Source organism: Erythrolamprus reginae, chromosome 8 (assembly GCF_031021105.1).
Source record: "Erythrolamprus reginae isolate rEryReg1 chromosome 8, rEryReg1.hap1, whole genome shotgun sequence".
Classification (NCBI taxonomy): Eukaryota; Metazoa; Chordata; class Lepidosauria; order Squamata; family Dipsadidae; genus Erythrolamprus; species Erythrolamprus reginae.
Window position 1 is genome coordinate 44,605,927 of NC_091957.1, and position 16,816 is coordinate 44,622,742.

At 42.6% G+C, this 16,816-nt stretch overlaps 1 protein-coding gene across 3 annotated transcripts in view; it reads right to left on the reverse strand.

Moving 5' to 3' along the window:
- Nucleotides 1-8,168: 8,168 nt before the first annotated feature.
- Nucleotides 8,169-16,816, reverse strand: part of CLIC2 (chloride intracellular channel 2) — a 30,700-nt gene continuing 22,052 nt past the window's right edge. The window contains exons 4-7 of one of the 3 annotated variants that reach the window (XR_011559761.1): nucleotides 15,763-15,869; nucleotides 13,671-13,852; nucleotides 9,156-10,139; nucleotides 8,169-8,550 (exon numbers count right to left, since the gene is read on the reverse strand). Coding sequence is in view for 2 of the 3 variants with exons in the window: in XM_070759820.1 (XP_070615921.1) it covers nucleotides 9,978-10,139; nucleotides 13,671-13,852; nucleotides 15,763-15,869 (451 nt within the window). In the remaining variant the exon portion in view is untranslated. Of the gene's footprint in view, nucleotides 10,140-13,670; nucleotides 13,853-15,762; nucleotides 15,870-16,816 lie in introns of all 3 variants that reach the window. The other 2 variants (XM_070759820.1, XM_070759819.1) reach the window with 2 other exon arrangements.

Consider the following 16,816-nt stretch of genomic DNA (forward strand, 5'->3'; position numbering starts at 1 on the left):
GTCATTCTATAATGTTTCTCAGCTGGAACTACATGTGATATCCTACCAGTTTCTTTAAATAGAGTACAGTAGTACTGTAGAAAACATTTGTGGATTTTTAATGGATTTAAAATTTTCATTGGATTTAATGGCTTTAAGCCCCCTTTGAAAACCCGCGAAGTAGCGAATCCACAAAAGTTGAACCGAAGAGTAGCGACGGATTATTGTACTGCAATTTTTCAAAGCAGAAACCTTCTAAAGAAATTCATTAATTTCTTCTTCTTTTTATCTTTTTTTAGCTTGTTTCTGGAAGTATTGTGTCACCAACTGAACTTGGGAAACAGCTGTGCCTTGTCTGTTCAAGCAGCAATTTACACACACACACACACACACACAAACATCTTCAGATCAAGCCTTCCAGAAAGTGGCTTTCACTTTTGCAGCCACTCATCGCTTCCCCATCTAACCTAGATGAGCGATATCTCATGTTGGTCATGATGAAATATTTTGCATTGCACTGTAAATAAAACACTTCTGATCTCTATGCGTTTCAGTTTACTTCCTGCTTCGTCAGCAATATTTTGGTTTTACCAGGCTACCTTAGCTCACACTACTGCCAATTCCTGCCACTGAAGTTCCCCCCACAGGACCTGGGACCAGCTGGGTTATCTCAAAACATTGTTTGTTTGTTTGTTTGTTTGTTTGTTTGTTTGTTCGTCCGTCCGTTCGTTCGTTCGTTCATTCATTCATTCATTTACTTACTTATTTACTTATTTACTTACTTATTTACTTATGTACTTACATACTTACGTACTTACGTACTTACGTACTTACGTACTTACTTACTTACGTACTTACGTAAGTACTTAAATAAATGAATGAATGAATGAATGAATAAATGAGTAAGTAAGTAAGTAAGTAAGTAAGTAAATAAGTAAATAAGTAAATAAGTAAGTAAGTAAGTACAAACATTCATTCATTCATTCATTCATTTATTTAAGTACTTACGTACTTACGTACTTATTTACTTATTTACTTATTTACTTATTTACTTACTTACTTACTTACTTACTCATTTATTCATTCATTCATTCATTCATTCATTCATTCATTTATTTATTAGATTTGTATGCCGCCCCTCTCCGCAGACTCGGGGCGGCTAACAACAATGATAAAAAACAACATGTAACAATCCAATTTAATAAAACAACTAAAAACCCTTATTATAAAAACCAAACATACACACAAACATACCATACATAACTAGTTGGCCCAAATGGAGTTATTAAGATTACTGATTACATTCAATTATTAAGTGGAGTTGAGATTATGAATGCATCTTGGGACGATGCCAAATAATAATAAATTTATTGTCATTGTCAAAGCAACGAATTGTCATTGGCAACGAAAGTCATGTGACACCCAGAGACCAGTCCCACCATACATAAAATCAGAATAGGTAAATTTAAAAATAGAATAAAAAATAGAATAAAATGTCCCACCCACTACAAAATCCCCCACCCTGAACCACTCAACCATCTACATGACAAACCGAGTAATATTGTCCAACAGTTCACTGATGGTGACCCTTTAGTTTGTTTTTAAGTGCGAGTATCCAGAAGTTGTGAATACTCCAACACTGGAAGTTTTAAAGATGGTGCAAATGAGCGAAAGCTGTGGAAAACATTTTCTGCCTCATGTTCTCCACACAGGACCTGATGATGATGAAGAAGAAGATGATGATAATTTGTGTGAAAGTTTTTTGAGGGTGAGCAATAGGTAAGGAAGGTGCTGTCGTCCTCCGTCTTCTAAAAGAGAGATGGCAAGTGTCTCAAGCATCTTCCCACTGGAATCAAGAACCCAAAAACCCACGATGCAAAAAGCATGTTGAGACTCTAGAAACCGAGTGCAGAAAAGAGCAACAAAGATGATTAGGGGATTGGAGGATATAACATACGAAGAACGGTTGCAGGAACTGGGCATGGCTAGTCAGATGAAAAGAAGGACGTGGGGAGATATCATAGCAGTGTTCCAATATCTTAGGGGTTGCCACAAAAATGGAGGAGTCAAGCTATTCTCCAAAACACCTGAGGGTAGGACAAAAAGCAATGGGTGGAAACTGAACAAGGAGAGAAGCAACTTAGAACTAAGGAGACATCTCTTGACAGTTAGAACAATTAATCAGTGGAACAGCTTGCCTCCAGAAGTTGTGAATGCTCCAACACTGGAAGTTTTAAAGAAGATGTTGGATAACCATCTGTCTGAAGTAGTGTAGGGTTAGACCTAAGCAGGAGGTTGGACTGGAAGACCTCCAAGGTCCCTTCCAACTCTGCTATTCTATTCCATTCCATTCCATTCCATTCTATTCAATTCTATTCTGTCGAGCTCTCTGGCAGAATCCTCCCGAAAATGCACAGATACAATTTCAGACACACACACGTTTGACAATTCAAAACAATGTTCTTTATACCAAAAATGCAAATAAATGGAGCACTCTTTTTGTATAGCAAAGAGCACTGGTCTCCAAAAAACTGGTAATTTGTACAAGTCCCTTATCAGTTCTGTGATACTTAGCTTGCAGCTGTGAGGCAATTCACAGTCCTTCTGCTTTCACAAAGTGAAACACACTTTGTTCTGGTTTAGTTGAAAAGCGGGGAAAAATCAGCACACAAAGGTCAAAGTCATCAAAGCAGGCACGAAACACCACGATCAGATAATCCTCCACAATGGCCAAACCCACAGGCTGCTATTTATAGCAGCCTCACTAATTAGCACAGCCCCACCCAACCACAGGTGGCCTCATTTTCTTTGATAATAATCTCTCAGTTGTTGCTGCCTATGCATCGCTCTCCGCATGCGTGGCTGTATCCTTAACTCTTGCTCTGAATCCAAGGAGGAGCTAGATAATTGATCTCCTTCTGAGCTGTCTGCCCCACTCTCCTCCTCCCTGTCACTCATGTCTTCTTGGTCAGAGGAGCCTTCATCAGCAGATTCCACCGGGAGCAAAACAGGCCTGCAGCGTGTGGATGTCTCCCCCACATCCACAGTCCTTGGGACAGGAGCTGGGCCAGAGCTAACCACAACACTATTCTAAACAGAATACAGAGTTGAAAAAGACTTTGGAGATCTTCTAGTCCAATGCTCTGCTCATGGAGGAAACCCTATATCATTTCAGGCAAACATTTTACTTCTCCTCCAAGAAGCGACTTCAGTTCTGACTGAATGGTGAGGAATGGAGAAAAGCAACCAGGATTCCTTGTCATTATCACTCAGAGAGAGTACTAATGACCAGATGACTGCAAAGGAATATCAATCCTTCCATTCTCCACCATTCAGTCAGAACTGAAGAAGCTTCTTGGACAAGAAGCAAAACATTTTCAAGAGAAAAAAAAAACCTCTGTTGCCTTTTGGAAAAGCACCTTGGGGACATTATTTCTGGAATGTATTTTCTGTTGGATCTCTGCATTTTTGCATGTAACCTGTGGCTTTAACATCTCTTGAACCGGCTGCAACATTTTAGCTGAATTCGATGGAAGAAACACTTCGAACCTGTGTGTTTATTTTACATATCAGTAACTACCACAAATAACATCTAAGTCAGCAGTGAAGGTTGTATATAAAATAAAGTTTATTATCATTACAGGAATACAAAATAAACAGACACATCTTTTTTTTTTTTTAAAAAGCCAGGATTTTCCTTTCTTTGTTGCTACAGAGGAAATTGAAAAGCTCTTAGAGATATTGTGGTTTAGTGTTTTGTGACTCCTAATCTGTGTCTTGCATAACTCAGGGGAATAACTTAGTTTAAACTAAGGTTTTCGCTCTTCAGTTGTGCAGTTCCCCAGTACTTTATGACTGAGTATCTGTTATCTTTGCTTTGCAAAGAGCGTTCTTCTTCATCTGTGGAAGGATTATCCAAGCTTGGCAACTTTAAGATTTGTGGACTTGTGGACATGCTGGCTGTGGAATCAAGTGATGTACTAATACCATTCTATAAAGTGAGCAGTGTGGTCGGGCGGTAGGAAAAGCAAGTAGGATGCTTGGCTGCATAGCTAGAGGTATAACAAGCAGGAAGAGGGAGATTGTGATCCCCTTATATAGAGCGCTGGTGAGACCACATTTGGAGTACTGTGTTCAGTTCTGGAGACCTCACCTACAAAAAGATATTGACAAAATTGAACGGGTCCAAAGACGGGCTACAAGAATGGTGGAAGGTCTTAAGTATAAAACGTATCAGGAAAGACTTAATGAACACAATCTGTATAGTCTGGAGGACAGAAGGAAAAGGGGGGACATGATCGAAACATTTAAATATGTTAAAGGGTTAAATAGGGTTCAGGAGGGAAGTGTTTTTAATAGGAAAGTGAACACAAGAACAAGGGGACACAATCTGAAGTTAGTTGGGGGAAAGATCAAAGGCAACATGAGAAAATATTATTTTACTGAAAGAGTAGTAGATCCTTGGAACAAACTTCCAGCAAACGTGGTTGGTAAATCCACAGTAACTGAATTTAAACATGCGTGGGATAAACATATATCCATTGTAAGATAAAATACAGGAAATAGTATAAGGGCAGACTAGATGGACCATGAGGTCTTTTTCTGCCGTCAGTCTTCTATGTTTCTATGTTTCTAAGTCTTAGTAAGTCTATAGCTAAAGTACTGCAGCCAATTTTGGTCACCACACTATGAAAAAGAGATTGAGACTCTAGAGAAGAGCAACCAAGATGATGAGGGGACTGGAGGCTAAAATATATGATGAACGATTGCAGGAACTGGGCATGTCTAGTATGATGAAAAGATGGACCAGGGGAGAGAGGATAGCAGTGGTCCAATACAGTGGTACCTCGAGATACGAGTTTAATTCGTTCCGGACCTGGGCTCTTAAGTCGAGCAGCTCTTATCTCGAACGACTTTTCCCCATAGGAATTAATGTAAATAATTTTAATTGGTTCCAGCCCTCAAAAAACTCACAAAGTTAGTCTAAATTATGCAGAAAGACATGTTTTTAATGAAGAAATGTACATGTACATATAAATGAATAATGAAGTTTCTTTCACTTAACTTGTAAACTTTCTTAAACTTTTAAATTTACATATGTTCAACTTCTCTGCCACCCAATCCTGTAGGACAGAGGTCCCCAACCCTTTTTGCACCAGGGACCGGCTTTAAGCGATCAAGAGAGGAATGGGTGAATGAATGGACAGAAGGTGGGAAGGAAGGAAGGAAAGAGGGAAGGGACAGGAACAGAGGAAGGAAGCAAGGAAACTTATGAAAGGGGGAGAGTAAGAGAGGAATGAGTGAAGGGAGGGAGGGAGGGAAGAAGGTGGGAAGGAGAAAGAAAAGAAGAAATAGAGGAATGGAAGGTAAAAGAGAGAAAGAAAAAGAGCAAGAAAGAAAGAAAGCAAGAAAGAAAGAAAGAAAGGGGGAAGGGACAGGAACAGAGGAAGGAAGCAAGGAAACTTATGAAAGGGGAGAGTAAGAGAGGAATGAGTGAAGGGAGGGAGGGAAGAAGGTGGGAAGGAGAAAGAAAAGAAGAAATAGAGGAAGGGAAGGTAAAAGAGAGAAAGAAAAAGAGCAAGCAAGAAAGAAAGAAAGAAAGAAAGAAAGAAAGAAAGAAAGAAAGGGGGAAGGGACAGGAACAGAGGAAGGAAGCAAGGAAACTTATGAAAGGGGAGAGTAAGAGAGGAATGAGTGAAGGGAGGGAGGGAGGGAAGAAGGTGGGAAGGAGAAAGAAAAGAAGAAATAGAGGAAGGGAAGGTAAAAGAGAGAAAGAAAAAGAGCAAGAAAGAAAGCTGCAAGCACCCCCCCCCGAGCCCCCCAGGCCGGCTGCAACCTTTTAAAACACGCGCGCCGCTTCGGAGCTGTCTCCTGAAGCCGAACGCAGAAGTTAGCGTTTGGCTTCAGGAGACAGCTCCTTGGCGCTTGTATCTCGAATTTGGGCTTGTAAGTAGAACAAAAAATATCTCTCCCCTCCCAGCTCTTATCTCGAGTTGCTCTTAAGTAGAGCAGCTCTTATGTCGGGGTTCCACTGTATTTGAAGGGCTGCCACAAAGGGGTCAAGCTATTTTCCAAGGCACCTGAAGGCCATAAGAAACTGAGTAAGGAGAGATTCAACCTCTGGAAATAAGGATAACTTTTCTGATAGCGAGAACAATCAACCAACAGAACAGAAGTTGCCTTCGGAAGTTGTGGGAGTTTTATCACTGGACGCTTTCAAGAAGAGACTGGACTGCCATCTGTCAGAAATGGTGTAGGGTCTCCTGCTTGGTTGGAGGGTTGGACTAGATGTCCTACAAGGTCCCTCCCAATTCTGTTAATCTGTATCAGCATCTAAATTATGGAAATTGAAGTCTACAAGTCTTGCTGAGGTTGGATGCCCTGATCTACAGTATCTTGTTATGTTACCTATTTATATGACAAACCCCTTTAACTCGCAAAGTCCTTGTTTCCCCAAGAGAAGTCAGAAGGCTTAAACACATGTTCCTGATAACTCAGGGGTAACTCTGATCACTTTTCTTTAACAAAAGACCCCTTTGTTATTGAGTGCAATAACAGTCTCCAAAGACTTTGGCTCCACTCTTAAACCTCTAAAGCAGTGTTTCCCAACCTTCGCAACTTGAAAATATCTGGACTTCAACTCCCAGAATTCCCCAGCCAGCATTTGCTGGCTGGGGAATTCTGGGAGTTGAAGTCCAGATATCTTCAGGTTGCCAAGGTTGGGAAACACTGCTCTCAAGGGCTGAGCAAGCCAGCAAATCTTGAATTTACAAGAGCCAGGTGAGGATAACTGGGTTTGATGTTAGAAGTTTCAATTTCCAGGTTTGAGATCTGCAACTTGCTGTTTCCTGCCTGTCTACTTTCCCACCTCTTGGTGTCCTTTTCAGAATCCCACAATATATCAATATATTTCCGCAAGTTAAGACAAGCAAACCTTATTCGCTCTTCTATCCAGCTAAGGAAGAAAGGTCACACCACAATTGCTTTCTATTTATTTTCAACAGCTCTTGCTGCTAAGAGCATAGAAGATTGACAAAGGCCAACCATTGAAAAGACTTCAAGCCGAGGTGAAGAACTTCTAAGTGTGTCCTTGCTCCAATTTAAAGAGGGTTTTTTGCCAGCAACTCACTGACATCTGTGAAAAAAGCTATCTGAGTCTTCTCTAGCTGCAGATCAGAACTGTAGGAAGTTAGCGGCTATCCCCTCCTAGGAAAATGAGATATTTTAGAAAATATTCCTCACTATTTTTGTCAAGGCACCAATAAGGCCAAGGCCAGTCTATTCTACATAAGAAAGATCTACCTCCTTCAGACAGAGCCATAGTAGGAATTGCCCAAAGCCCTTCTATTACATCATCACCCAACAAGAGTCAACCAAGCCTGGGACTCAAAAGACAACTTAAAAAGTTACCCCTGCATGGCCCCATGGGAGTCTGACAACCAATCAGAACACAGACCCAAATTCAAAACCCAACAGAGGCTCGCTCAGCATCTCAGCCTCTTTCCCGCCCAGGATCTCAATCTACATGATCCTGTCCACCATTAAACCATCTTAGAACATAATAACATAAGAAGAGCTATGCTGAATCAGGCCAAAGCCCATCGAGTCCAGTATTCTGTGTCACACAATGGCCCACCAATTGTCCATGGGGATCTTGAGCAGAAAGAGAAGGCAAAACCCTCCCTTTCCCTGGATCCCCAACAAGTGGTACTCAAGGGAATCCTGCCTGCCTCAACCAACATAGAGGCAGCACTTGGACATCCGTTTCAATAGCCATCTATATGTTTGGCATCCACGAATCTGTCTAATCCTGCCTTGAAGCTATCAAGCCTGAGAGCTGTCACGACCTCTTCTGGAAGTGAATTCCATAAACCAACGACCCTCTGGGTGAAGAACCTTCCCAAGCAGCCTCCGTGTTTCCAGTGTCTTTCTCCCCACTTGGAACTGAATCCAGAGGGAGATTTCCTAACAAGAGAGGGTAGGAAGACCAAGGCAGCAAAAGTAGCCCTACCTCTTTAGCCTGTAGCTTCCGGGGTGTGTTTCTCCTAGTTCAGACCAATTTGCCCGAACTGGTAGCTACCTGATGGTGACGTCACGACGGCATTACCAAACTGGATCGATCGGTGCTGAACTGTGGGTGCCGCCAACTTTTTAATTTTTTTCCAACTTTTAAAAATTCTTTTAATATATTTTTTTTTTAGTTTTGAGCATGTGCAGAAGCAGAGTTCCGGCACTGTGCATGCAGTCACCCTCTGTTTTTTGGCTTTGGGGGGGTTTTTTTTGGTCACGCGGTGCAAGAGGAAGCGAGCCGGCAGAGAGGTAAGTTAGAACCCAGCTCTGGTAGCTTCCCTCATTGCTTGCCTCAACCTGCCCTAGAGAAGGACAAGGACTCTCAATCAGTGAAGGACTCCTCATCGCTGGTGTTACCGGAATGCTCCCGGAGACCAGAGGGGGCGCATGTGCCTTCGGCAGGCGGTGGCACACATGTCGGCACCAGATTCGGTTTCTGCACATGCTGCAGAAGCCAAATTTTGTGTGAGGATAATAATAATAATTTATTAGGTTTGTGTGCTGCCCCTCTCCGAAGACTCGAGGTGGCTCACAACACAACAGCAATATAATATAAATACAAATCTAATATTAAAAACTTTTAAAAACTAATTTAAAATACATTGTTATAAAAACTGAGTGAGCAAGCAGGATTTCAGTGGTTTTCACTGAAATCTTGCACACAAGAGCATCCTCAAACACAATTTGGCTTAATTTTGTGCCGACGTATTTCCGCCTGCCGGTCAGCTGGAGCTGTGTACACAACTCAATTTTTGCTACCAGGATGCCGTATTGCCCCGTACCGGCTGCAGCCCACCACTGCTCTCAATAGGACAGTTATCTGCTCAACTGCAGCATCGGCAGATGTTTTCAAGAGCTGCTGGGGATCATCCAGAGAAGGCATCTTTGGTGTCCAGGAGAAGAAACTGCCAGGATGGCACTCAGGCTATTTATGAACTTCAACCTAGAAGTCTGGATAGGGGAAAAAAAAAGTCCTTCTGATGTGCAGAGCAGTAATGGGCAGCCCAATATTTTACCCAATATTCGCTTGTTGTGAGCCGCCCCGAGTCTTCGGAGAGGGGCGGCATACAAATCTAATAAATTATTATTATTATTATTATTATTACTGCCACACTGTGGGTGTGGCTTATTTTGTGGGTGTGGCTTGATGGTCATGTGACTGGATAGGAGTGGCTTGCCGGCCATGTGACCAGGTGGGAGTGGCTTGAACGATCATCATCATTCAAGTGAACTGTTAATTCCTCGGCGTACAACCTCACCAGTGTCGCTCTCTGGGATGACAATTTGCTTCGCGTTTCCCGCGCTCTCCTTCCTGGGTCGCCCCCCTGCCTCAGGCTAGGTAGCTAGGCGAACGGCTGCCAATCAGCTGTTGAGAAAAGAGGGGGGAGGAAAAGGACCCCCTGCAACTCCTGCCGGTGCTGGTCTCCCTGCCACTTTACGAGGAGGAGGAAGAGGATGGGAGGGGGAGGTAGTCAGCTGGAGCTGGGCACACAGCTTCATTTCTGCCGGTGGAACTGCGTTCCACCCCGTCCTGCCTGCTGCCCACCCCTGGTGCAGAGGCACATAACCTTCTTCAACAAGGTAAGGTTTGATCAGCTGATTCTTGGAAGTCTTGCAAAAGATGTTCTGGAACCTCTTAACGGAATTTAAAACTAACCACACTGGAGAGTCAGATTTAACCACCTTTGCTCCATGGAAAGTGTACACACAGGTGAAGAAACACCAAGAGAAGGATCTCTCATCTATGACCAACTCATGGACAAAAGGTTTGGCAGGAAAAAAAAGATGAGTACAATGATTCTCCTCTTAAAAATACAAAGGATTTCTTTTTAAGGCTACCATAAGCAAAATATTCAGCTTGGGGGTCAGTATTGTCCACCCAGCTCCCTGGTGGACCTTTGCAGGCACCAACTTCCAGAGCCTGGACTTTAACTCATCTTCTTCGCCACACTGGCATAGGTGCGCTCGACCTCTTCATCAGCTGGGCAAGTGTGGCTGAACTCATTCCGGGCATAAGCATGGTGGAGATAGCGCCAAACTGCAGTCATCTCCGAAGGGATCTCAAAGTTGCGGTACTTCTTGGCGGCAATCTAGAAAGTGAGAGAGAACCAACAAAGGGTGGGGGGGAGGAAATGCCAGTGAGCAAACAGGTAAATAAAGAAAAAAAAAGCTTTCTTCTTAATCCAAGCAAATGGGTTTAATAGCGTAAGAAAAGCATGCATAGCAATAACACTTAGACTAAGGATCAACAGCCTTAAACACTCAAACAGGCATTTGGACCTGTTTCCCACAGGAAAAAAAAACACCCGGGAGCAGTGTTCCCTCTAATTTTTTGGGCGGAAAAGTATAGTGTCTGACCGGCAGTCCCTTCGGGACTGGGCGGCACAGAAATATTAAATAAACAAACAAACAAACAAACAAACGAACGAACGAACGAACAAACAAACAAACAAACAAACAAACAAACAAACAAACAAAAAACCCACCCTGTTTTCCCTCAGAGAATTTCAAAATAAAATATTGTACTGTGTGTCTATAACAGTGAGCTCATAATAGGGCAACTCTATCAATATCAAAATGCCACTTAAATAGTTGAGCTAGTTTCAAACTAGATTTTGATTTTCTTTCTCTCTTCCTTACTCCCATTCTTTTTCTTTCTCTTTTCCTTCCTCTCTTTTTTCTATCTGTTTCTCTCTCTTCCTCTCTTCCTCTCTCTCTCCTTCCCTCTCACTCTTTCCCTCTCAGCTTCTGGGCAGGTTTGGAAAACTCTGAGTTGATGATGATTTTTAAGTGAGCTATTGCTCACAGCTCAGCTTAGAGGGAACTATGCCCGGGAGTCACAAAAACGTTTTGACACCTAAAATGAGGCTAACACTGCATATATCCTTTTTTTTTTTAACCTTTCTGTTGTGTATGAAATTTTACCTTTATGCTATGTATAAAATCTACTTGGAAGATCACTGTCTGTTATATCATCATGTTGGAGGAGTAATACCTCATTTAAAAAAAACTTGGTTCAGCTAGCCTGGCTGGTAGCACCACGTAAGGACCCCTTTCCAGGATTACAGGAGAAGATGGTCAATGGTTTTGAAGGTGGAAGACAGTTCTATGTCCCAACGGTAGATAAAGCGGAGAAACCATCTTCTAGGAGAAGGGAAACTCTGACTTTCACTGCAAATCTCCACTGCCTTGTGGTTTTATCCGTCATTGGACGCATGGAACCAACTCCCCCTCCCCCAATGTCCGTACTGCTCCCACCCTACTGGCCTTCCGTGAGGCCCCAAAGACCTGGCTTTGCCGGCAAGCCTGGAGCCTATGAATTGACACCTATCATGGTCAAAATTGTAAGAATGGTATGCATGTATGCTGATTAGGCAGTTTAACTATGGGATTTAATTAGGGGTTTGTAGTTTTAGATTGTAGGTTTGACTTCTTTTTAATGTATTTGTAATTTTATATTGTTGTAAACTGCCCTGAGTTCTTCAGGATTGGGTGGCATACAAGTGTGAATGAATGAATGAATGAATGAATGAATGAATTAATTAATTAATTAATGAAGAAAGAAAGAAAGAAGGAAGGAAGGAAGGAAAGAAAGAAAGAAAGAAAGAAGGAAGGAAGAAAGGAAGGAAGGAAGGAGGGAAAGAAAGAAAGAAAGAAAGAAAGAAAGAAAGAAAGAAAGAAATTGGAAAAGGCTTCAGGCAAAATCCTTGAGGCAAAATCCGGAGCCGGAGTCCCGGAATCAGTTCGTGACTGTGTACAGCCACGTTCTGATAACTTCTGCGACTTACCTGGAACCAAGTGTTTGCCAATTGGATTATTACAGAGACATGGAGAGGGGGGGTATCTGTTGCTTGGGTAACAATCTATCCTCCTTATACCTGTTCTACTCTGGCCCACACAGACCGGAACAAAGGAAGAATCCATGCGCCTGAAATTTTGAATCAAACACTTTTAAACGAAAAGCAGGATTTTATACGAGCAAATTCAAGCCTTTCAGTCCATTCTGGTAGCTTTCCCTATCAAATTGGCTAAGAGATCAAAGTCTGGGCATGCACCGAGAGTCAAAGTTAATTAGCACATCCCTCAGTGAGATCATGCTTCTTTGGTCTCACATACACACTCATGATTCTCCAGGTTTTACGCACACAGTTGCAGCTCTGCATGATGAAGTTAGAAGAATAATAGCAGGTGGCCAGTGAGGCATTTCTGGAACCCTGAATCTAGGACTGCCACCATTATGAACGTTGAAACACCTCGCCCCTTCACCCAGAAATCCTCCTTTATGCACTGGGTGTAGTCATCTTTTTCCTAAAGATATAACTGTCTAGACTTTCTTTCATAGACTCATTTTCTGATAAAGATATTCCTGTCTGCTTCTTGACCTTCTGACCAGGGCATCTAATAGGGGCTCCTGATCTCCTATGTCTCCCTTCTCCTCTGACTCAGACGTTTGCCCAGGTTCGCCTGGTGCACCAGTTGCGGCCCTATCTGGACCGGGACTCACTGCTCACAGTCACTCATGCCCTCATCACCTCGAGGCTTGACTACTGTAACACTCTCTACATGGGGCTACCTTTGAAAAGTGTTCGGAAACTTCAGATCGTGCAGAATGCAGCTGCGAGAGCAATCATGGGCTTCCCTAAATATGCCCATGTCACACCAACACTCCGCAGTCTGGATTGGTTGCTGATCAGTTTCCGGTCACAATTCAAAGTGTTGGTTATGACCTATAAAGCCCTTCATGGCACCGGGCAAGATTATCTCCGGGACCGCCTTCTGCCGCACGAATCCCAGCAACCAGTTAGGTCCCATAGAGTGGGCCTTCTCTGGGTCCCGTCAACTAAACAATGTCATTTGGTGGGACCCCAGGGGAAGAGCCTTCTCTGTGGCGGCCCTGTCCCTCTGGAACCAACTCCCCCCAGAGATTAGAATAGCCCCCACCCTCCTTGCCTTTCGTAAGCTACTTAAAACCCACCTCTGTCGTCAGACATGGGGGAATTAAGATATTCTTTTCCCCTAGGCTTCTACAATTTATGTATGGTATGTTTGTATGTATGATTGGTTTTAAAATAAGGGTTTTTAGCTGTTTTAGTATTGGATTGTCGCATGTTGTTTTTACCACTGTTGTTAGCCGCCCCGAGTCTACGGAGAGGGGCGGCATACAAATCCAATAAATAAATAAATATTACTGAGGTTTCCACAGTCTCTGGAAGTTCCTCAGGTTCCAATTCTCCCTCACTCTCATTATCTGACTAGTTGTCAAGAACACTGGCCTAGGGTACCAAGATGTACCTGGTTCATCCTCCCAAGAATATGTGACTAACGGACCCGGTCATGGACCATTCACAACAATACCTACCTTTATTCCTTTGCCCGAAGCACAGCTGATCAGCTCCTCAGCTGTGTTTGGGGCTGATTATAGCTACTGAGCATGCGCAGAAGCAGAATTATTATTTATTAGACTTGTATGCCGCCTCTCTCCGAGGACCCAGAGCGAGGGTCCTTGCACGAGGAAACGTCGCGATGCAAATCGGTGGCAAAGGTAAGTGGAACCCCACCCCTAGCTGTAACTCCTCTGAGAAAAAAGAGTTAAAGGTCCATCAAAGAGCAAGAACATTCACCTTGATGATGTTGAGTTTGGGGAGAAGGTTGCAGTCTGCTAACGTCATCCGGTTTCCATCCAGGAATTTTCTTTCGGAAACCAGAATGTCTTCTGCACAGTTCTGGTCAATTTCTTCAGGTAGCGGGTTTCTTAAGTAAACATCCAAGCGCTGAAACTCTTTCAGTAAAGCTTTCTCCAAATCTGAAGCACAAGAAAAAAGAGGTGGAAACTAAGGCGTCATTCATCACTTCTAATGGACCTAATGGATGGTCCTTGACTTACATCCACAATGGGGAACAGAAATTCCATGGCTAACCAAGGCGGTTGTTAAGTTAGCCTGTTCTGCCGGGGTGTCCCAACCACCCGTAATTACAGGATAAATACTCCAGAAAGACACATACCACACGAAAGTCTTTATCAACAGAAAAGCAGAAAAAGCTCCCTTTTTAAATGTCAAACGGATTTTCTGGTACACACAAGGCACAGGTTAAATGCAATCCAATTTCTCACCCAGTAACTGGGAAATTGAGTCCAAATTCCAAAGTCCAGAAAGTCCACACACAGTCTTGAACAGGGAAACAGCAAAACCACTATCTTGACGAACTATGAATCAGATAAACTTCCACAAGGCTAAACCAGCACCCTGTTCTTTTTATCTGTAGCACTAATTACAGCAGCCCCACCCAACCACAGGTGGCCTCACTTATCTCCTGTAATAATCCTTCAGTTGTTCTCTCCTATGCATCACTCTACGCATGCGTGGGTCTGTCATAAGTTCTTGTTCAGAATCCAGGGATGATAAGGATGATTGATCTCTTCCTGGGCTGTCTGCCAAACTCCCCCCTTCCCTGCTACCCACGCTTCCTTCGTCAGAGGAGCCTTCGTCGGGAGATTCTATCGGGAGCAAAACAGACCTGTGGCATGTGGATGTTTCCCCTACATCCATCTCCACATTCCTTGGGACCAGAGCTGGGCCAGAGCCAACCACAACATAGCCATACCCAGTTTTGTGATAGCAATAGCATTTAGATTTATATACCGCTTCACAGTGCTTTACAGCCAGTGATGGGCTCCTACGGGTACAGTCAGGAATACAGTGCCGGTAGCAAAATTTGGAGCTCCACCCCCAGAGCACCCAATTTCCACTGAAAAATGTTGAAACAAAATGCATAAGCCATGCCCACAGTGTGGTAGTAAAAATTTTGGTAGCCCATCACTGTTTACAGCCTTCTCTAAGACTCAGCCAACCTTGGAAGGATGGAAGGCTGAGTCAGCCTTGAGCAGGTCAAGATCGAACTGCTGGCAGTGGGCAGAGTTAACTATAACAATAGCACTTAGACTTATATACAGCTTCACAGTAGTGTACAGTTCTTTCTAAGCAGTTTACAGAGTCAGCATATTGCCCCCAAAACAATCTGGGTCCTCACTTTACTGACCTCGGAAGGGTGGAAGGCTGAATCAACCTTGAGCTGGTCAGGATCGAACTGCTGGCAATGAGCAGAGTTAACTATAACAATAGCAATAGCATTTAGACTTATATACCGCTTCACAGTAGTTTACAGCCCTCTCTAAGTGGTTTATAGAGTCAGCCTATTGCCCCCAAAACAATCTTGGTCCTCATTTTACCCACCTCGGAAAGATGGAATATATAGGATATATATACACATACATACATACATACATACATACATACATACATACATACATACGGAAATTAATTCCCCTCAGCCATCCCGTTTTATGTGTGGTTTGTTTGGGTTGTTTGATTGTTTTTAAATTAAGGTTTTTAACTGTTCTGTTTTTAATCATTGGATTTGTATTGTGTATTGTTGTTGTGAGCTGCTCCGAGTCTTCGGAGAGGGGCGGCATACAAATCTAATTAATTAATTAGATAGATAGATAGATAGATAGATAGATAGATTAGATATATAGATTAGATAGATAGATAGATTAGATAGATAGATAGATAGATAGATTAGATAGATAGATAGATAGATAGATTAGATAGATTAGATAGATTAGATAGATTAGATAGATAGATAGATAGATAGATACACACACACACACACACACACACACACACACACACATCTATATACCCTCTTCCTTACTTTTATTTGCTTCCTTATGGGGGTTCTTGATGTACGCGGAGAATTTGGCAAAAATGTTTCTGCCCACATCCATGGACTCCTTGTTTTGGGGAGTGAGCTGTTGGTACCTTAGGAAGAAATGCAAAGTTAATTGTCCACCAGGCCAATGAATAACACAAGACATTTGCTTCAAAATCAGTTATTACAGAATTTAATCTCTGAAGAACAATGAGACAAGATTTTTAAAGCAGAAAAAGTTACGATGATGCACCTGGGATCAGAAACCTAGAGACATTTAGCAAGGAAATAATGGAATGCTTAATCAACAAGAGCAGGACTGTCTAATTTTAGGATGTGCATTTCAGCTACTGTAGCTTGGATGGCAAAAAGAAATCTCCTAAAGAGCATTGGAAATTATTAGATGGTTAAGGTCTTCTGCACTTGGGAGGAAGGGGAGAGGTAGGAGTTGAAGTTTAGTTTAATCCAGTTTATTGTCATTACACCTCATACAACGAAATTAAATGCCATCTTCAGCGTACGTTATAACTATAACAATAAAACAAAAACACACAACCCTAACCCTAACTCTATCCAAATACTATACATTGAAAACCCCTGATATTGCATTAATGTTGCACTTTACAGTAGAATTCAATATAGTTACTGGCCTGGGAAGCTGTTTTTCAGTCTATTTGTCTTTGTTTTTATTGTCCTGTACCATCTTCCAGATGGTAATAGTTAAAAAAAAGGGTGCCCTGGATGAGATGGATCTTTAAGGATGTTTTGAACTTTCTCAAGGCAGCGGGAGCTGTAAAGCTCTTCCAAACAGGGGAGAGGGCAACCAATGATCCTCTGGGCAATAACGTTGACTCTCCGGAACATATCTGCCACTGTGCAATTGGCAAACCATACACAAGTGCAGTAAGCTAAAATACTCTCTATTGTGCAGTGTTAGAGGGCCACCAACAGTTTTCCATTCAGTTGTTGTTTCCCGAGAAGTCTCAGGTTGTATAATCTCTGCTGGGCCCTGTTGTGGTTCAGTCTGGGACCCCTCCGGGAATGGCTGACCTTCTGT